General features: G+C 43.8%; 1 protein-coding gene across 1 annotated transcript in view; it reads right to left on the reverse strand.

The window, feature by feature from the left end:
* The window catches only part of LOC115199591 (tetratricopeptide repeat protein 28), a 225624-nt gene that overhangs the window by 21162 nt on the left and 181416 nt on the right, over nt 1-23046 (reverse strand). Inside the window, exons 9-12 of the mRNA XM_029761921.1 lie at nt 13001-13110; nt 5069-5198; nt 4641-4859; nt 3163-3322 (exon numbers count right to left, since the gene is read on the reverse strand). Of these exons, the coding sequence (XP_029617781.1) occupies nt 3163-3322; nt 4641-4859; nt 5069-5198; nt 13001-13110 (619 nt within the window). The remainder of the gene's footprint in view (nt 1-3162; nt 3323-4640; nt 4860-5068; nt 5199-13000; nt 13111-23046) is intronic.

A 23046-nucleotide genomic window follows, 5' to 3' on the forward strand; every position in this document is an offset into this window, starting at 1 on the left:
ATGCCTGCATGCCCACACACACTCCTGCTCACACACACAGACACGACCAGCCCAGTTTCCCGGGCATGGTCCAGAAAGAGCCCTGACAGGAAGCAGAGTTAAATCCTCTCTTTTATATGCTGCTAATGCTGATCTAGCCAGCGCCCAGCAGTGAGTCTGTTACTCCATTCTCTACCCTTCTATCTACACCCCTTCTCTCCCCATACACCCCTCTACCTATCCATCCCTGCCCCCCACTTTTACCCCCATCCCATCCAAACCGCTTCCATTTTCCTCTGTCAGCTCACTGCTCTCATCGGTCCCAAGTTAAACCATGGGAACTGGTGCTCTCATCTAAAATCTCTCTCATTCTTTCTCTCCACTAATCCATATATTCGCTGTAGCCTCTCTCTGAGATCCATTCCCATGAAGGCCCCTCTCTGTCCACATCTCTCTAACACACGGCATGTGCAGTAACACATGCTAGTAGGTGGTGAAGGTACATAGAGTACTGTACAATACAGGTCAGAAGGTATGGGGAGATGGGCAGTGGGGAAAGAGAGACTCTATGGTAGACTGGTTTTATTGATGAGGACTGAGGAGACACATTCTTCCCAAATATGGTGCTACTGTGGTGTTATTACCCCTCCCTCTCTTATCCCCCACTGCCATCCCTCCTTTTTCTCAGTAATAGTACTCTCTCTGTTTCTGTCTCCCTCCATCTCCCCCCCCCTGTCCCCCTCTCTATATCCTCTGTGAAGTGAATGGGGCGGTAAGTGGTGCCATATTGTGGCTAGCCAGGCGTAGTGGCGTGTGGGCTTCCTCCCATTGGAGCGGTAAATGACTCCGTAATGGGGCAGGAGGGCACGGCAGGCTGGGGATTGGCAGTGTGCACACTGGCTGGCCACTAAAGGCTGAATCCTAATTTGAAAAATGTGTGTCAACTTGAAATGTTGCATAAATCAAGCAAAATGTACAGGCAACTGCCAAAATAATGGAAACACTTGAGTAAATAAGGGATACAAAGTATATTGAAAGCAGGTGCTTCAACACAGGTGTGGTTTCTGAGTTAATTAAGCAATTAACATCCCATCATGCTTAGAGTCATGCACTAAAATGCTGGGCAGGCCATTATTTTGGCTACCATGGCTATACCCCCATAGGTTGACAATACCCCCATCCACAGGGCACAAGTGGTCACTGAATGGTTTGATGAGCATGAAAACGATGTAAACCATATTCCATGGCCGTCTCAGTCACCAGATCTCAACCCAATTGAACACTTATGGGAGATTCTGGAGCGGCGTCTGAGACAGCGTTTTCCACCATCATCAACACACCATTAACAAAACACTAAAGGATGGAATTTCTCGGCGAAGAATCGTGTCACATTTCTGCAATAGACATTTGTAGAATCTATGCCAAGGTGCATTGAAGCTGTTCTGGCTCGTGGTGGCCCAACGCCCTATTAAGACACTTTATGTTGGTGTTTTCTTTATTTTAGCAGTCACCAGAAGTTAATGATAAGGAAACATTTGCATGGAAGTTCAGTGACACTCACGAGTACAGTGTAGACACTTGAAGGGGTTGGAACCGAAAACCGGAAAATAACAAAACATTTAGAGGAACAGAAAGAAAGTGATCTCAACTGTGCCAGTACAGAACGATTATATTAAAAGCATGAGAACTGGTTTATAACATCGTTTTCATTTCTGGTTTAAAAAAATTCCGTCCCACAAAAAACGGCAACAAAGTGCCTGTACAAAGTCCTCACTGTCACTCAGAAACTTCTTCCCCTGTCTGCCTGACGGCTGGACATCGTTGCCAGTGTGTGTATGCTTTTGTAGGCTTCCTACCCCTCCCCCGAAGCACAGGTTACTGTACTGACGTTACAATCCTGATTCAAAAGAGAAGAGAGGGATTTTTAATAGGAGAAGAATTCACTTATTATTTTTTTAACCCCTTTTTTTCTCCCCAATTTCGTGGTATCCAATTGGTAGTAGTTACAGTCTTGTCTCATCAACTCCCGTACGGACTTGGGAGAGGCGAAGGTCGAGAGCCATGCGTCCTCCGAAACACAACCTAATCAAGCCGCACTGCTTCTTGACACAACGCACATCCAACACGGAAGCCAGCCGCACCAATGTGTCGGAGGAAACACCGTACACCTGGCGACCTGGTCACCTGGCGACCTGGCCAGCGTGCACTGCGCCGCCCCATGGGCCTCCCGGTCACGGCCGGCTACGACAGAGCCTGGGCTCAAACCCAGAGTCGCTGGTGGCACAGCTAACACTGCGATGCAGTGCCTTAGACCACTGCACCACCCGGGAGGCCTTGGATTCACTTTTTCAATGCTAGTTAAGGATACTATAGTTATCACGTTTCACATTGGGTTTATTAACGACAGAAAGGTAAGAGGTGTTTTTAATTCTGGTGCCGTTCACACAAACTTGTTAGCTAGCTAGCTCTAGTCCGGCCAACTCAGTTCAAAGGAAATTCAAAGTTCCTCCATAGAACCCGCTCCTCCATAGGTAGGCTATGATTCTGTAATGCATGTCATAACAAGATGGCCAGCGCTTCAAGGTTCAAAGCGGTTCAGAACTTTATTTTGCTGATTGGGAACAAAAGAATGGTGGTTCTGTTCAGAACTAAACGATTGGAAAATAATTGTGGTTCCAACCCGTCTCCTGAAGTAAACCTGCAGTTTGATTGCTCACTTCATTTATTTGTCATCAACTGTTCCTTTTTCAAGGTCACTTCAAATGACGCATAGTCCGTCTAACAAGTCACCTCCCACCCCTGCATATCACTCCAACCATTTCCCTCTGCGTCTCTCTGCCTTTCTATCTTCTTCCTCTCCTCTGCCCTCAGTAACCTGTCTGCTGTGTTTTCCTGTCTCCCAGTCCCAGACACTATTTGTTAAGTGAGTCCAGTGGGCATCCAGAGAGACATTATTCTGTCTCATTGGTTCCCAGTGGGAGCAGAGAGCAGTTGTTTAGACAGATATCGGGGTTCTGTCATCACACCATGCACTCGGGAGAATGACTCCTTGAGACTGCATACAGAACAGCACAGTATCCCTCTATGTGCATCAGCCAGTGCCCACTCTATAGCATGCATGGTATATTCTGAACTCCAAGTGGTGGTGGTGTGTGTGTGTGTGTGTGTGTGTGTGTGTATTACCTGCTGTAGTAGGATTCTACTCCCAGGGCCTCCCGAGCACTGGCAATGTGCTGCTCCAGAGACGAGCCGCTGGCCACACCCCCTCCCCCGCCCTCATGGAGGTCTGGCCCGCCCTCTGTCACGCCCTCTCCCAAGTACACCTCATGGAACTTCAGGATGCCTTGTAGAAGGAGAGAGAGAAAAAGAAAAGGAGAAAGAGATTATTGTCAACAAGTTAAACGTATTGGTCATATCACAATGGGAAAATGAATAGTACTACACTATGTCATGATGCACACAGCACTAGTGGACTTATTCCACTACAATGAAAGTGTAATAAAAGCAGTTTAGCTGTCTTCAGCCCACCAAACGTGTTACCAATAAGAGAACATATGTAGAGATTGCACGCTGTAAAACTAAGTTACGCTACATTTACTAGCACATCTGCAGAGCAAAATGAATAAACAAATAACGTTCAATAAAATATAAGAGTGGCTGCCTGTGCCATCTGCTCCGTGCCATGGGAGCTGAGATGTTAGAGGAGAAGGGAGGGAGGGGGGAGGGAGGGGGGGGGGACTACCACAGCAGTGGTGGTGGTAGATACTGAGTGTGGGGGTTGAGTTAGGCTTTGAATATGTTCACATCTGTGAGTTGGCAGACAGGCTGTACACCAGTTCATTTATTAGATGAGTCCCTTTACTGACTAAGGGTTCTTTTGCCCAGGTCCTGTGCTATGTGAATGCCAGGGGGAGAGAGAGACAGAGCAGAGGGCTGATTACAGGAATGGTGACCTCAGGCAAGAGGCAGCTCTTTCAACCTTTTCATTTCCCTCTGCAGTACAACACCCGTCTATATTACTACTATTAGACACGGCAGCCTTGGCTCTGGATTTTACCAACCGATCAAGGCTGGTGGGCGTGTGTTATCATGACTCACAGCTTTCATTCACACTTTGTCTAGTAGGGCTAAAAGAGAAGCACAGGCTAGCAGTCTCCCTGGCAGCTCTTCAGGGTAAAAGAACCCTTAGTCAGTCAGGCGAGAGCTATGACTGGGCTTCAAAGCCCCCTCTATTCTCTTTGGTGAGAGAGAAAGGCCATGGAGTAACCTACTCAATACTAAAGGCAGCAAAGCACAAGAGTAGGTGTGTGTGTTTCCCTGTTGAATTGTGTGTGAGGATGTTGATTCATTGTGCAAGTGCTGTTTGGCTCTGTCATTCTTGGTTACCATGGTTCATCGGCAGGTGCCCTGAGAGGCAAGGCTTTCTTACCCTCTGAACACAAGCCATGCCCTCCTGGACTCACAGCTAAACAAAGCAAAATCAAGATGAAATTCACTGTTTGATTGAGTGTGTATGTGTGTGTTTTGTGTCTGTATAATGTTTTGTATAATGTGGCATAATAGATTTGTACAGGTTTACATAGTACCCTTACAGTTCATTGTATCAGCACACAGAGGAACTGAGTTAGTTGATATCCGCCTCCCTCTCCCCCAGGTCTTACCTGCTCCTGGAGCCAGCAGCCAGCTGTACAGGTACCCAGCAGCCATGGAGAAGTAGAGCACCAGGGCCCTCTGGCTGTTCACTGTGTCCAGGATGTGCTCCACTGTGACTGGGGTGTAGGGGTCTGAGTCCTGCTGGCCTGTCTGCCTCTCCACCAGCAGGTCAGCAAAGGCCCGCGTCCGACCCCGCTCTGCCACCGCCAACGCCTCATCATGGTGGCCTGGACAGCAGAGGGTCAAAGGACAACGCTAGTTTTTCTAGCTATCAGCGAGCGAACACGTACAAATGTGCAGTAGTGTAAATATTTGGCAACAAATAGGTAAAGATAGGCACGAACATGAAAAGAAAGTAAGAGAATAGCAGACAGAATGAAAGAAAGAGGGAAGGACGGTGAGGACGGAATGCGGGCAATGGATCGCGTAACAATACCTAGGCTGACAAGGACCCTCTGGAGTGCCTGGTAGGAGGAGGTCTGCAGGTCAAACAGAGAAAGTTTGTAGTCGGTGCTGTGCTGGGCCTCATGACGAATGGTCTCAAACAACGCAGATGCTCGGTAGAGCTGCAGGACAAATAACACAACCCCAGATAACGATCAGTTACTGTATAGTACACCCTCTGTTCACTGTTCACTCCATCAGCGACTCAAAAGGTAGAGAGATAAGAGCTCAGTCAGAGACATGCAGTGGCAGAAAGAAGACACTAGATGGCAGAAGCCCTCAGTGTAAATTATATTTGATATCAGCACAGCTCCCTCAGCTCCCTCTCTTAAACACAGCTCTGATTTTCAACACAGCCACCCTCCCCTCTCATCTCATCCACCCAGACAAGAGAGGGAACTGAAGATGCTAAGCCATCGCCTGGGCTTCCAAGACACACAATGTCTTCCAGGGAAACAGTGTGTCCACAGAACACTGTCTCCCTGAGCCCTCTCAAGACTTATTTCTCTGTTCAGTCCCAGACACTATTAGGCTGGAGAGGGAGAAGGAGAGGGGGGAGAGGTGGGAGGGCAGACAGACTGTGGGCGGAGGCTGTGCTGCACACTAGCAGTCCAGGCCAGCCAGGAGTGCTGATTCATGGGAGTTGGTATAGATTTCCTATTCCTCCTCTGTTGTCAGACCTTTAAGATGACTGAGAATGTTCCACCTCCAAATCCAGTCTGTAAGAGGCCACCATTGACACTAAACTACACACACCAACCATTCAGATAGCTGCTGCCCTGGGACTGGCACATGGAAGAGATGGAATTGGAATGAATCAGGCATGTATGTGTGTGTGTGAATGGTGAGGAGGTTACAGCTAGCCAGGTCTATCCCCAAGGTCAGCCAGTAAAGTATATCAGACGAGAGGAGAGAGGGCGAGAGAGAGAGAGCAGAGTGTGGTTGTGCAGCCTTAGTGCTTGTTGTCCAGGCTGGGCTGGCTGATTCTGCTGATAGGGCTGCAGGCTGATTGCTGGGCACACAGACATCCCATTAAGAGGGAAACGAATTTCCCACACTGCCTCCCCATTGGCCTAACCTCACCCAGCACAGATTAAAAGAAAACAAAAGTGCTGTGTCTGCAATGTCCTACCTACATGCTGTAAAGCTAATATCGAAAATAGGGGTATAGGACATTAACACTGAGTGTACAAAACATGAAGAACTCTTTCCATGACATAGACTGACCAGGTGAATCCAGGTGAAAGCTATGATCGTTTATTGATGTCACTTGTTAAATCCACTTCAATCAGTGTAGATGAAGGGGAGGAGACAGGTTAAATAATGATTTTTAAGCCTTGAGACAATTGAGACATGGATTGTATATGTGTGCCACTCAGAGGGTGAATAGGCAAGACAAAAGATTTATGTGCATTTGAATGGGGTATGGTAGTACGTGCCAGGCGCACCGGTTTGTGTCAGGAACTGAAACTCTGCAGTTTCCTGTGTGTATCAAGAATGATCCAACACGGGGTGCGGTTTCAACATGGCTGCGTAAAGATGTGTTCCGAGGCATCTCCACTAAGGTTTGATACTTTTATGTTTTAACCTTTTATCTGTCAAAACGAGAACACACTTTGAACACCTACTGGCTCTAGCAACATTTGGGTGGCTTTCTTGGATATGTCTGGAACCGGGAAAACGAGACGAAGCGGTAAACAAGAAGACACGACGAACACTAGCAACAAGATGGCGGATGCTAACGTTATGGAGATACTATTCACCATCCACGCAGAAATGGCTACATTACGCTCTGATTTCATGACCAAACTTCGTTCCTCTGTGTCAAGTCTAAAAGCTGAATTTATGACAGAAGTCCAGTCAACTATAGCAACACTACAAACAACTATCGCGACACAAACCCCCAAAAATAAAGGATATGGAAACGTCGTTGACCGACATCGATAAGCGGCTTACCAAATTGGAGACCAAAAACGACGAGCTTACCTCCGAGAACGTGAAGCTAAAAGTTAGTCTAGAGCAGTGGTTCCCAAACTTGTAATAGACCTGTACCCACTCAAACATTCAACCTCCAGCTGCGTACCTCCTCTAGCACCAGGGTCAGCGCACTCTCAAATGCTGTTTTTTGCCTTCATTGTAAGCCTGCCACACAAACACTATACGATATGTTTAATAAATGTAACTATGAGTGTGAGTTGTCGTCAAAACCCCGGCTCGTGGGAAGTGACAAAGAGCTCTTGGGAAGTGACAAATAATAATAATCAATAATTTTGCTCTTTATTTAGCCATCTTACATAAACTTTATTTGTTCATCAAAAATGGTGAATAACTCACCACAGGAGGGTGTGCTTGAAAGGATGCACATAACTCTGCAATGTTGGGTTGTATTGGAGAGAGTCTCAGTCTTAAATCATTTTCCACACACAGTCTGTGCCTGTATTCATGCTAGTGAGGGCCGAGAATCCACTATCACATAGGTACGTACGTGGTTGCAAAGGGCATCAGTCTTAACAGCGCGATTTGCCAAGGCATGATACTCTGAACGCAGCACAATCCAGAAATCTGGCAGTGGCTTCTGATTAAATTCAATTTTCACAGAACCGCTTGTTGCAATTTCAATGAGGCTCTCTTGTTCAGATATCAGTAAGTGGACTGGAGGCAGGGCATGAAAGGGATAACGAATCCAGTTGTTTGTGTCATCCGTTTCGGGAAAGTACCTGCCTAATTGCGCACCCAACTCACTCAGGTGATTCGCTATATCAAATTTCACATTGTTGATAAGCTTGAGTTCATTTGCACACAAAAAAACATACAATGATGGAAAGACCTGTGTGTTGTCCTTGTTAATGCAGACACAGAAGAGCTCCAACTTCTTAATCATAGCCTCAATTTTGTCCATCACATTGAATTTAGTTGCGGAGAGTCCCTGTAACATAGATTCAGATCATTCAGGCGAGAAAAAATTTCACCCAGATAGGCCAGTCGTGTGAGAAACTTGTCATCATGCAAGACGTCAGACAAGTGAAAATGATGGTCAGTAAAGAGAACTTTAAGTCTTTCAATTCCAAAAAACATGTCAATACTTTGCCACTTGATAACCAGCACACTTCTGTATGTTGTAAAAGCGTTACATAGTCGCTGCCCATATCATTTCATAGTGCAGAAAATACACAAGAGTTCAGGGGCCTTGCTTTAACAAAGTTAACCATTTCCACTGTAGTGTTCAAAACGCCTTTCAAGCTGTCAGGCATTCCTTTGGCAGCAAGAGCCTCTCGGTGGATGCTGCAGTGTACACAAGTGGCGTCGGGAGCAACTGCTTGCACGCGCGTTACCACTCCACTATGTCTCCTGTCATGGCTTTTGTGCCATCAGTACAGATACCAACACATCTTGACCACCAAAGTCCATTTGATGTCACAAAGCTGTCCTGTACTTTAAAAATATCCTCTCCTGCTGTCCTGGTTTCCAGTGGTTTGAAGAAGAGGATGTCTTCCTTAATTGACCCCCCCATAAACGTAACGGACATATACCAGGAGCTGTGCCAGGCCCGCCACGTCTGTTGACTCATCCAGCTGTAACGCATAGAATTCACTGGCTTGTATGCAAAGTAGCAATTGTTTCAAAACATCTCCTGCCATGTCACTGATATGTTGTGAATGTGTTGTTTGATGAAGGCATTGTCTGTATATTGTCTGTTTTTTTTGGGCTTTTCCCCCCAGCATTGTTCCAGCCATATCCGTGGCAGCAAGAGGAATTAAGTCCTCCACAATAGTATTGTGCTTGCCTGTCCACTAGCTCATCATATAACACACTTTTAACCCCTTCTTATTAATGGTATCTGTTGCTTTTATACATGTCTTACCCGAAAGTAATCTTAATTCTCACTGAAAAAACTCCTGTGCCTTATTTTCCAAACGGGCATGTTTTGTTTCTAAATGTCTGTGCAAGAGTGAAGGTTTCATTGAGTTGTGAGATAGTACTGCACATATAACACACTGTGACTGAGGAAAGGCAATACTCCCAACATAAGTGAACGCCAAATCAATGTAGTTCTCATCATATTTGTGCCTCTTTGATGGTCCAAAGTCCCTGTCCGTTGTTTGGTGCTTTCCCGGGTACATACGGACCATTAATGAAATTCCTGCAAGAGAGTAACGGTTAATTTGATTGGATGTTAATTATTTGACTAGGCTTCCTGTATTTGACATTGTGTTGTTACAGTTGAAGTCGGAAGTTTACATACACTTAGGTTGGAGTCATTAAAACTCGTTTTTCAACCACTCCACAAATTTCTTCTTAACAAACTATAGTTTTGGCAAGTCGGTTACGACATCTACTTGGTGCATGACACAAGTAATCTTTCCAACAATTGTTTACAGACAGATTATTTCACTTACAATTCACTGTATCACAATTCCAGTGGATCAGAAGTTTACATACACTAAGTTGACTGTGGCTTTTAACAGCTTGGAAAATGGCTTTAGAAGCTTCAGATAGGCTAATTGACATAATTTGAGTCAATTGGAGGTGTACCTGTGGATGTATTTCAAGGCCTACCTTCAAACTCAGTGCCTATTTGCATGACATCATGGGAAAATCAAAAGAAATCAGCCAAGACCTCAATAAAAAAAATTGTAGACCTCCACAAGTCTGGTTCATCCTTGGGAGCAATTTCCAAACGCCTGAAAGGTACCACGTTCATCTGTACAAACAATAGTACGCAAGTATAAACACCATGGGACCACGCAGCTGTCATACCGCTCAGGGATGAGACGCGTTCTGTCTCCAAGAGATGAACGTACTTTGGTGCGAAAAGTGCAAATCAATCCCAGAACAACAGCAAAGGACCTTGTGAAGATGCTGGAGGAAACAGGTACAAAAGTATCTATATCCACAGTAAAGCGAGTCCTATATTGACATAACCTGAAAGGCCGCTCAGCAAGGAAGAAGCCACTGCTCCAAAACCGCCATAAAAAAGCCAGACTACAGTTTGCAACTGCACATGGGGACAAAGATCGTACTTTTTGGAGAAATGTCCTCTGGTCTGATGAAACAAAGATAGAACTGTTTGGCCATAATGACCATCGTTATGTTTGGAGGAAAAAGGGGGAGGCTTGCAAGCCGAAGAAAACCATCCCAAACGTGAAGCACGGGGTGGCAGCATCATGTTGTAGGGGTGCTTTACTGCAGGAGGGACTGGTGCACTTGACAAAATAGATGGCATCATGAGGACGGAAAATTATGTGGATACATTGAAGCAACATCTCAAGACATCAGTCGGGAAGTTAAAGCTTGATCGCAAATGGGTCTTCCAAATGGACAATGACCCCAAGCATACTTCCAAAGTTGTGGCAAAATGGCTTAAGGACAACAAAGTCAAGGTATTGGAGTGGCCATCCCAAAGCCCTGACTTCAATCCTATAGAAAATATGTGGGCAGAACTGAAAAAGCGTGTGCGAGCAAGGAGGCCTACAAACCTGACTCAGTTACACCAGCTCTGTCAGGAGGAACGGGCCAACATTCACCCAACTTATTGTGGGAAGCTTGTGGAAGGCTACCCGAAACATTTGACGCAAGTTAAACAATTTAAAGGCAATGCCACCAAATACTAATTGAGTGTATGTAAACTTCTGACCCACTGGGAATGTGATGAAAAAAAATAAAAGCTGAAATAAATCACTCTACTATTATTCTGACATTTCACATTCTTAAAATAATGTGGTGATCCTAACTGACCTAAGACAGGGAATTTTTACCAGGATTAAATGTCAGGAATTGTGAAAAACTGAGTTTAAATGTATTTGGCTAAGGTTTATGTAAACTTAACACTTCAACTGTATTTCACTGAACACTAGATGGCTTCATTTTATTTTTGGCAGTGAAATGAGGCTACTCAGGTGACAAAAAAAGCCTCACCCAAATGTATAGCCCCGTTGGAAAATATAAATGGACTGTTTGAAAATATACATACACTACCGTTCAAAAGATGGGCAAAAGAACACAAGACACTGGACAGAGGAACTCTGCCTAGAAGGCTATTTCCTATCGGTAGGGGCTGTCGTCAAGGCTGTTCTTTATCTCCTGCTCCTCGTTCATCATAGAGACCCTGGGTGAGGCAATTTTTTTAAAAAACAAAAGTAAATAATACAAATTCCTTATATTAAGCAAACCAGACGGCACCATTTTTTTAATTTTTATGACGGAAAACCAGGGGCACACTCCAACACACAGACATCATTTACAAATTAAGCATTTGTGTTTAGTGAGTCCACCGGATCAGAGGCAGTAGGGATGACCAGGGATGTTCTCTTTATGAGTGCGTGAATTGGACCCTTTTCTGCCCTTCTAAGCATTCAAAATGTAACGAGTACTTTTGGGTGTCAGGGAAAATGTATGGAGTAAAAAGTGCATTAAGTAAAAGTAAAAGTTGTCAAAAATATAGTAAAGTAGTGTCTGGATACCTCAAAAAACTACTTAAGTAGTACTTAAAAGTATTTTTACCTAAGTACTTTACACCACTGGCCATTTATGAACCAATATAACTGATGATTAACATGACTTTTATCTGACATTTTCACACCATGACAGTTGCACATGACAGTTGCCTGAAATGACTCTCACCATGTCTTTCCCCCTGGGCTACGTTCACCCTCACTGATAGAAGTTATGAGCTGTAAAACATCAAACCCATTATATTCCATCTATTAATCCCATATCCTCTCCAGCAGTGACAAAATGACACCATGTATTCTCACAAATCTGACTGAAGTGTCGTCAGGTAAAATCTCTCCGCCACAGAGAACAAGACGTAACAGAGTGAGGGTATTAAAAAACATTGGGGTTTAAATGTGGATATAGAGGAACATGGGTTCAAGTCATCTCATTCCAACAGTACGAATGATGTATGAATGTCAAGTGCAGTAATACTGCATAGTGGGACATAGTTCGCTATGTAAATCAACCCTGAAGTGGGTCAGGGTATTTACCAAGGTCATATAGCTATACCACCAGCAGTACCACCCTCCCTGCTTCCTCATTAATAATCATCTCATCTATACTCTGAGGACAACTATGTCCTTTCCTTTTTCCACCAACAACACACCCTACAATGACTGGAGGAAATATCCCAAGCATTACTGAATTGCCCGGGAATGAACTGGGAATGAACTGGGGTGTGACAAAATACTGTTGCTTTGGCTAACATCTGTTTGACAGGTTAAGTCTGAGGGGTATTGGGATAAGGTCCTTGTAATAGATGTTGACAGAGAGGAAAGAGAGAAGATAGAGTTTACAGATTCAGGAACTGGATAAACTGAACAGAATTGAGTTGTGTTCAAGCAGAATTGTCTCCTTTGTATCTCTCTCAATTCAATTCAAATTGGATTTTGTTGGCATGGGAAACATGTGTTTACATTGCCAAAGCAAGTGAAATAAACAAACAAAAGTGAGGACACAGTAAATATTGCACTCAAAAAGTTAAAAAAAAGATAGACCCTTCAAGTGTTATATTATCATCAGCTATGTACAGTGTTTTAGCAATGTGCAAATACTAGTACGAATAGTACAATATCTAAATAAACAGATACATATCGTGGTATGTACAATGCTGTTTCTCTCTCTCCCTTTCCATCTCTCTCTCTTTCTCAGAATGACAAATGAGAACAACATGAACAACTGATGGCAACACAACTAAAATGGGGGAATAATAACAATCTCTTTAAATCTAAGACAATCATTTAAAAAACCTTCCTTTCGCTCCCTCCATCAGGCCATCTTCTTCCCTCATCGCTCCATAATTTTTCACTTTCCTTCTCCTCCCTTTCTATACATGATCTCTCTCTACACATACAGATGTGAGTGTGTAAGTGTAACCCTGTGTAGTGTGTATGTTTTGTGTGAGGAGAGGTTCATGTCAGATGTATACCTGGTGCTGGGCCTCCTCCAGGTTCCCACTGGCCCACAGAGACAGCCCCAGACGATGGCGGATCTTAGCCTCGTCCTCACGCCGAGCCAGCTGCTCTGCCAGTCGTAGGCCTGGAGAGGGAGGGAGGAAAGAAAGAGAGAGCAAGAAAAAGAGAGAGGGATTATACATTTTTAGAGCTATGGTCAGGCACTCAGGAGCTTTCAGGGTAACAGATGTAAGCATAGCGTGGTACTGATATTCTGACAGTGAACAGGCTTGAATATTTGGCCTCAGTTGTAAAAATACAACTCAGTCTGGGGCTCACACACACACACACACACACACACACACACACACACACACACACACACACACACACACACACTAAGAGGCTGTTAGGGCACTAATCTGGGTACCTAGTAATCAATGGTAAGGATCGAGTGGCTGAGTAAACAAACACACACGTAATGCTTCTGTTTAAAGGATGTGCAGGACTAACCAAACATAAGAGGTTTAATAGAGTGTAGAGACAACACTTCCGTACTCTGTCTTCAATTACACACATACACTCATACATTAGAGCAAAGAACCAACACATATCATCCACTTAACCACACACACTGGAGATACAAAACACAGAGGATAGATACATCCTGTCTTGAAACTCTTTGTGTAGCTCATCACACTGGTCCATAAACTTCCTCTGAGATTCAGCAGAAACACAGGGATATTTTTCCTGTGTTCATTTAGCGTGGCTTTGTCAGATCAGCTGGTGAGAATGCTGTTTGTTTTCCTGTTTCAATCCCTCAAGCAGTGATGCGTATGTCACATTGTTGCATCTGTACTCAGCCTGCCTGCCGACTGCTTGGTTTCACCCAATTACTGTGATGAAACAGACAGTCCCACAGAGGGAAATGATGAAAAAGGACAAAACACTTGGCCACATGTCAACTTTGAGGTGCTAAAAGCACAGCATGCAAGCTGGGCATTGAATTGGGCTGCTGACCATGCAAGGCTGTGGATACTAGGTTTATATTAGGTAGAATGATATAGTGTATCCTTTCTATTCTTCTATGACCAGTGGGAAACACGTTTTGTTGGGGGGGAGAGAAAATGGGCCATTATACACTATATATACAAAAGTATGTGGACACCCCTTCAAATTAGTGAATTTGGCTATTTCAGGCACACCCGTTGCTGACAGGTGTATAAAATCGAGCACACAGTCATGCAATCTCCATAGACAAACATTGGCAGTAGAATGGCCTTACTGAACGTGGCACCGTCAAATGTCTGCCCTGCTAGAGCTGCCCCGGCCAACTGCAAGTGCTGTTATTGTGAAGTAGAAACGTCTAGGAGCAACAACGGCTCCGCTGCAAAGTGGTAGGCCACACAAGCTCACAGAATCATCGGTCCTCGAATGCAACACACTACTGAGTTCCAAACTGCCTCTGGAAGCAACGTCAGCACAAGAACTGTTCGTCGGGAATTTCATGAAATAGGTTTCCATGGCCGAGCAGCCACACACAAGCCTAACATCTCTATGCGCAATGCCAAGCGTCGGCTAGAGTGGTGTAAAGCTCACCACAATTGGTCTCTGGAGCAGTGGAAACGCGCTCTCTGGAGTGATGAATCAAGCTTCACCATCTGGCAGTCCGACGGACAAATCTGGGTTTGGCGGATGCCAGGACAATGCTACCTGCCCCAATGCATAGTGCCAACTATAAAGTTTGGTGGAGATGGAATAATGGTCTGGGGCTGTTTTCATGGTTCGAGCTAGGCCCTTTAGTTCCAGAGAACGGAAATCTTAACGTTACAGCATACAATGACATTCTAGACAATTCTGTTTTTCCAACTTTGTTAGAACAGTTTGGGGAAGGTCCTGTTTCAGCATGACAATGCCCTCGTGCACAAAGTGAGGTCCAAACAGAAATGGTTTGTCGAGATCGGTGTGGAAGAACTTGACTGGCCTGCACAGAGCTCTGACATCAACCCCATCGAACACATTTGGGATGAATTGGAACGCCAACTGTGAGCCAGGCCTAATCGCCCAACATCAGTGCCCGACCTCACTAATGCTCTTGTGGCTGAATGGAAGCAAGTCCCCGCAGCAATGTTTTGACATATAGTGGAAATCCTTCCCAGAAGATTGAAGGCTATTATAACAGCAAAGGGGGAACCAACTCCATACTAATGCCCATGATTTTGGAACGAGATGTTCGATGAGCAGGTGTCCACAAACTTTTGGTCATGTAGTGTATCAAGCGGCCCTCGTCTCACTCTCTCTGCGTTTCCAGACATTCCTGAGAACGTGACCAAGAAGGAACACCCAACCTTGTATTCCACCAGGCCCCCATGGCTGGGGTCAATACTAGAGTCGACCGATTAATCGGAATGGCCAATTTCAAGTTTCCATAACAATCGGAAATCGGTATTTTGACACATGGATTTGGGCAATTTTTTTATATTTTAAACCTTTATTTAACTAGGCAAGTCAGTTAAGAACACATTCTTATTTTCAATGACGGCCTAGAAACGATGGGTTAACTGCCTTGTTCAGGGGCAGAACAAAAGATTTTTACCTTGTCAGCTCGGGGATTCAATCTTGCAACCTTACGGTTAACTAGTCCGACGCTCTAACCCCCTGCTTTACATTGCATTCCACGAGGAGCCTGCCTGTTACGTGAATGCAGTAAGAAGCCAAGGTAAGTTGCTAGCTAGCATTAAACTTATAAAAAACAATCAATCAATCATAATCACTAGTTAAACTAGTAATATCATCAACCATGTGTAGTTATCTAGCTTGTCCTGCGTTGCATATAATTGCTTAGGTACACATTGCTCCAATGTGTACCTAACCATAAACATCAATGCCTTTCTTAAAATCAATACACAAGTATATATTTTTAAACCTGCATATTTAGTTAACACCTTTGGGATAGGGGGCAGTATTTTCACGGCCGGATAAAAAATAGAATATGCATATAATTAGTGGAATTGGATAGAAAACACTCTAAAGTTTCTAAAACTATTTGAATGGTGTCTGTGAGTATAACAGAACTCATATGGCAGGCCAAAACCTGAAAAGATTCCATACAGGAAGTGCCCTGTCTGACAATTTGTTGTCCTTCTGTTGCATCTCTATCGACATTACAGCATCTGTGCTGTAACGTGACACTTTCTAAGGTTTCCAATGGCCGCCAGAAAGTGGAATAGGGTGTCTGCTGTCTCTGGGCAAAGTACAGCAGCTCTGTTTGTGAGTGGTCAGCCTGGGGACAGTGAGACTGGAGATGCGCGGTCACGAGACTTCTCCATTTTTTTCTTTCGGTCTTTGAATGAATACAACGTTGCCCGGTTGGAATATTATTGCTATTTTATGAGAAAAATAGCATAAAAATTGATTTTAAACAGCGTTTGACATGCTTATAAGTACGGTAATAGAATATTTTGAATTTTTTGGTCACGAAATGCGCTCGCGCGTCACCCTTCGGATAGTGACCTGAACGCGGTAATGGAATATTTTGGAATATTTTGAAATTGTTTGTGGTCACATTAGTGACCTGAACGCACGAACAAAACGGAGGTATTTGGATATAACTATGGATTATTTGGAACCAAAACAACATTTGTTGTTGAAGTAGAAGTCCTGGGAGTGCATTCTGACGAAGAACAGCAAAGGTAATTCAATTTTTCTAATAGTAATTCTGAGTTTAGGTTGTCCCAAACTTGGTGGATGTCAAATTAGCTAGCCGTGATGGCCGAGCTATGTACTCAGAATATTGCAAAATGTGCTTTCGCCGAAAAGCTATTTTAAAATCGGACATAGCAATTGCATAAAGGAGTTCAGTATCTATAATTCTTTAAATAATTGTTATGCATTTTGTCAACGTTTATCATGAGTAATTTAGTAAATTTACCGGAAGTGTTCGGTGGGTATGCTAGTTCTGAACATCACATGCTAATGTAAAAAGCTGTTTTTTGATATAAATATGAACTTGATTGAACAAAACATGCATGTATTGTATAACATAATGTCCTAGGAGTGTCATCTAATGAAGATCAAAGGTTAGTGCTGCATTTAGCTGAGGTTTGGGATTATGTGACATATATGCTTGCTTGGAAAATGGCTGTGTGATTATTTGTGTCTATGTACTCTCCTAACATAATCTAATGTTTTGCTTTCGCTGTAAAGCCTTTTTGAAATTGGACAATGTGGTTACATTAACGAGAGTCTTATCTTCAAAATGGTGTAAAATAGTTGATTGTTTGAGAAAATTGAATTGTGGTATTTTAGTTGGTTTTGTATTTCGCGCCGTGCGATGCCATTGGCTGTTGGCTAGGGGTTCCGCTAGCGGAACGTCTGTCCTCAACAGGTTAATATTGCCTGCTAACATGAATTTCTTTTAACTAAGGAAAATGTGTCACTTCTCTTGCAACAGAGTCAGGGTATATGCAGCAGTTTGGGCCGCCTGGCTCGTTGCGAACTGTGTGAAGATTATTTTTTACTAACAAAGACAGCCGACTTCACCAAATTGGGGATGATTTAACAAAAGCGCATTTGCGAAAAAAGCACAATCGTTGCACGAATGCATCTAACCATAAACATCAATGCCTTTCTTAAAATCAATACACAGAAGTATATATTTTTAAACCTGCATATTTAGCTAAAAGAAATCCAGGTTAGCAGGCAATATTAACCAGGTGAAATTGTGTCATTTCTCTTGCGTTCATTGCACGCAGAGTCAGGGTATATGCAACAGTTTGGGCCGCCTGGCTCGTTGAACTATTTTGCCAGAATTTTACGTAATTATGACATAACATTGAAGGTTATGCAATGTAACAGGAATATTTAGACTTATGGATGCCACCCGTTAGATAAAATACGGAACGGTTCCGTATTTCACTGAAAGAATAAAAGTGATAGTTTCCGGATTTGACCATATTAATGACCTAAGGCTCGTAGTTCTGTGTGTTATGTTATAATTAAGTCTATGATTTGATAGAGCAGTCTGACTGAGCGGTAGTAGGCAGCAGCAGGCTCGTAAGCATTCATTCAAACAGCACTTTCGTGCGTTTTGCAAGCAGCTCTTCGCAATGATTGAAGCATTGCGCTGTTTATGACTTCAAGCCTATCAACTCCCGAGATTAGGCTGGTGTAAGCCATGTGAAATGGCTAGCTAGTTAGCGGGTGTGCGCTAATAGCGTTTCAAACGTCACTTGCTCTGCATGGGTAACGCTGCTTCGAGGGTAGCTGTTGTTGATGTGTTCCTGGTTCGAGCCCAGGTAGGAGCGAGGAGAGGGACGGAAGCTATACTGTTACACTGGCAATACTAAAGTGCCTATAAGAACATCCAATAGTCAAAGGTATATGAAATACAAATCGTATAGAGAGAAATAGTCCTATAATAACTACAACCTAAAACCTCTTACCTGGGAATATTGAAGACTCATGTTAAAAGGAACCACCAGCTTTCATATGTTCTCATGTTCTGAGCAAGGAACTTAAACGTTAGCTTTCTGACATGGCACATATTGCACTTTTACTTTCTTCTCCAACACTTTGTTTTTGCATTATTTAAACCAAATTGAACATGTTTCATTATTTATTTGAGGCTAAATAGATTTTATTTATGTATTATATTAAGTTAAAATAAGTGTTCATTCAGTATTGTTGTAATTGTCATTATTACAAATAAAATAAATAAACAAATGTAAAAAAACAACAACGGACGATTAATCGGTATCGGCTTTTTTGGGCCTCCAACAATCGGTATCGGTAACGGCATCGAAAAATCATAATCGGCCGACCTCTAGTCAATACCATTTAAATTCCAGTCAATTCAGTAAGTAAACAAACATTCCAATTTTTCTCAATGCGGAAAATTTGAATTTGAATTGAAGTTTGGTTCACTTTTTGAATTGACTGGAATTGAAATGGAGTTGACCCCCACCCTGCCAGGCCCAGCAGCATAGCACACATCTCCCCCCTAGACATCTGCACTGCTCTGTGAGTACACCTTCAGTGCCTTTGAAGCCTGCAACACTTCCCCTCTCTCCTTAAGGGCTCAGACACACCAACAGTGTTTGCTGGCCGAGAGTACTTAGCACCTCTGAACGTAATTTGCAAACCAAGAATTGTAGAATTGTGTGAAAAATGTTGGCAGTCAGATGTCTACAGCAGGTGGTCCCTAAAACACAGCGCGCTGAATGATCAGCAGACGAACGTGAGATCCACAATCGGTGCGATGTGTGTGAGCATTAACATTCCTCCATATCCCCATTTCCCTCTCTGCCCTCTTTCTCCCTCCTCCAGCTTTCTTCCTTTCTTTCAGAATCTCTCTTTCTCCCTCTCTGTGTGTGACTGGCCTCCTCTAGTCTCAGTAACCCATTTCATCTTGACAGCTGTGGCAGCACTAGCAGGGACAACTCAGGTCTCATTAGTGTCGGGAGCTTGAGAGAGAAAATGGATCGAAATCACCCTCATCCTTCACTTCTCTAACTCCATCTCTCTGAGTCACACTCACTCTCTTGGAGTTGTTATATGACGAGGACTTATGATGATGCTTTAAAGGCAATTGAAAAACCTGCATGTTTTGCATACCGCGACAACAGATCCATTGATGACACGATAGCTTCTGCATTGCAAACTGCCCTATTCCACCTGGACAAGAGGATTACTTATGTGAGAATACTGTTCATTGACTACAACTCGGTTTTCAACACCGTAGTACCCTCCAAGCTCTTCAATAAGCTCAGGGCCCTGGGACTAAACCCCTCCCTGTGCAACTGGGTCCTAGATTTCCTGACGGGTCGCCCCCAGGTGGTGAGGGTAGGCAACAATATCTCCTTCACGCTGATCCTTAACACAGTGGCCACCCAGGGGTGTGTGCTCAGCCCCCTCCTATACTCCCTGTTCACCCACGACTCCAACTCTAACATCAAGTTTGCTGACGACACAACAGTGGTATGCCTTATCACCAACAATGTCGAGACAGCCTACAGGGAGGAGGTTAGTGCCCTGGCAGAGTGGTGCAGAGAGATCCGACCCTTATCCACATCGAATGCACACCAATGTGGCCGCAGTGGAGAGGGTCAAAAGCTTCACCAAGGACCTGAAATGGTCCCACCACATCGACACCGCTGTGAAAAAGGTGCAACAGCGCCTCTTCAACCTCAAGAGTCTAAAGAAATTCTGCATTGCCCCTAAGACCCACAAACTTCTTACGGATACACCATCGAGAGCATTCTGTCGGGCTGCATTACCGCATGCTGCACTGCAAGCAACCACATGGCTCTCCAGAGGGTGGTGTGGTCAGCCCAATGCATCACTGGGGGCACAATTTCCGTCCTCTAGGACATCTACAGCACCCGGTGTCATAGGAAGTTCAAGAAGATCATCAAGGACCTCAGCCACCCAAGCCACAGCCTGTTCACTCTGCTACCATCTAGCAGACTTAAGGCAGTACTGGTGAATCAAAGCCTGGACCGAGACTGAAAAACCGTTTACATACTATATTACCCACGTTATTTGTATGCACTGTATTCTAGTCATGGCCCATTCTATATAACTACTGCTGTACACAGCTGTTCTATTCATATACTGCCCATACTGTCTATTCACACCATTTAGATACACATTTATATTCCGGACTGGTATACACTCGTGTAGATTTGGCCTTGTGTTTAGGTTATTGTCATACTGAAAGGTGAATTCATCTCTCAGTGTCTGGTGGAAAGCAGACTGAACCAGATCTCCCTCTAGAATTTTGCCTGTGCTTAGCTTCATTCCATTTGTTTTTTTTATCCTGAAAAACTCCCCAGTCCTTAACAATTGCAAGCATACCCATAATGCAGCCACCACTATGCTTGAAAATATGGACGGTGGTACTCAGTAATGTGTTATTTTGGATTTTCCAGTGAATTGCTTTGCCACATTTTTTGCAGTATTACTTTAGTGCCTTGTTGCAAACTTGATGGATGTTTAAGAATATTATTCTGTACAGGTTTCCTTCTATTCACTCTGTCAATTAGGTTAGTATTGTGGAGTAATTACAATGTTGTTGATCCATCCTCATTTTTCATCTTTCACAGCCATTAAACTCTGTAACTGTTTTAAAGTCACCATTGACCTCATTGTGAAATCCCTGAGTGGTTTCTTTCCTCTCCGGCAACTGAGTTAGGAAGGACGCCTGTATCTTTGTAGTGACTGGGTGTATTTATACACCATCCAAGTTATTAATTTCACCATGTTCAAAGGGACATTCAATGTGTGCTTTTTTTGTTTGTTTTACCCATCTCCAATAGGTCTCCTTCTTTGCGAGGCATTGAAAAACCTCCCTGGTCTTCGTGTTTGAATGTGTGGTTGAAATTCACTGCTGGACTGAGGGACCTTACAGGTAATTGTATGTGTGGGGTTCAGAGATGAGGTAGTCATTAAACAATCTGGTTAAACACTATTATTGCACAAAGAGTGAGTCCATACAACTTATTATGTGACTTGTTAAGCACATTTTTACTCCTGAACTTATTTAGATTTGCCATAACAAAGGGGTTGAATACTTATTGACTCAAGACATTTCAGCTTTTCATTTTAAACCATAAAAAAAAAAAAAAAAAAAAAGTGTTACACTTTGACATTGAGGTATAGTGTGCAGGCCAGTGATAATATATCTCAATTTAATACATTTTAAATTCAAGCTGTAAAACAAAATGTGGAAAAAGTCAAGGGGTGTGAATACTGTGTCGGAGAGAGGACACGATTCAATCTCTTTTCACATGCTTCCCTCTCTTTATGTTCTCTCCCCTAACTTCTGTGTCACTCTCGTGCTGTCACTGTCAGTGTGACTGTCACTATGTGTGCATTCGGTGTGCCCTGCAGGCACAGTCACATAGTGGTGGCTGAATGAGGAAGTGATGGTGGCTCTGTGACTGGCTACACTATGAAGAGCAACTAGAGACCACTTTAATGGCTGCCTGACAGCTGGTGAAGAGATTCACTACAGCTCCGGGGGCCCATGCACCCTGTGACTTTACACACACACACACACACACACACGCTTCCAGTAGGGCGATACACACTCCTGTATAAATACACACACACGCATAAACACACACACAAGGCATTGTGACTGTAAAGAGAATAAAGCCTCAAAGTGTTACCTAATTATAAATTATATGATGAAAATACTGCAGGCATTAAATCTGCTGTGTCTCTCTCCTTCCTGCTGTGAGGCATGTACACACACACAGTCACATGCACACACAAAGTCACACGCGTTGCTGAAGTCACATGCTGTCACTATAGGCACTCGAGTGGAGCTCCTTTCCTAGGCCTCCTTCCAATTAATCTTTTTCAGGATGCAAAAACAAAAAAACAAGCGTGCTGCATAAAAAAAAGAAAAAAAGGAAAACTGAGAAGAAAAAAACCGTGGCAACTTTTTGGTCTGGGTAGGTTGGCTAGAAATAATTGGCTGTCAAGGATTGGAAAAGTAGTAGTGTGCTTTTTCATAACTGGACCAAAGAACAATACAAGGACAGAGCAGGGGACAGTAAGAGGACAGGGAAAAGATAGAGTGGCCTGCCTCCTTTGTTTCCATTAAAACCCAACAAGCAGGGCTGGAACAATGTCTAGGTCGCTACAAGCACTGGTGGCTTGGAGGAGAGGAGAGGATCATTCTCCCTGTATGCAAACAGGCTTTGGGGAGTAATGCCCTGGGTGTGCCTCTGCATAACGGCTACTAATGGTACTGATGGCCACACCCCCTACAGCTCTCTCGGAGTCCTGCAAGCTGTTTCTTGTCACGTCCAACCTATGACAAACAATCCCTGCACTGTTATTGACATAATGAATTTTAGAGAGCTAAGGCTGCAGCTTTTTATTTCGCCATCATCTGTAGAGGACAATGAAGCGTGAGAGGAAGGAGTCTGCCAGCCACAGTGTGTGAAAAGGTCCTTTGGCAGCTCATTTGAAAGTGGATATTGGTGTGAAGAATGGCAGTCTGTAAACATGCTAAAAGCCTCGGCATGCAACACGGGGATGAGCTCACACACACACACACACACACACA

This window comes from Salmo trutta, chromosome 9 (assembly GCF_901001165.1).
Source record: "Salmo trutta chromosome 9, fSalTru1.1, whole genome shotgun sequence".
Taxonomy (NCBI): domain Eukaryota; kingdom Metazoa; phylum Chordata; class Actinopteri; order Salmoniformes; family Salmonidae; genus Salmo; species Salmo trutta.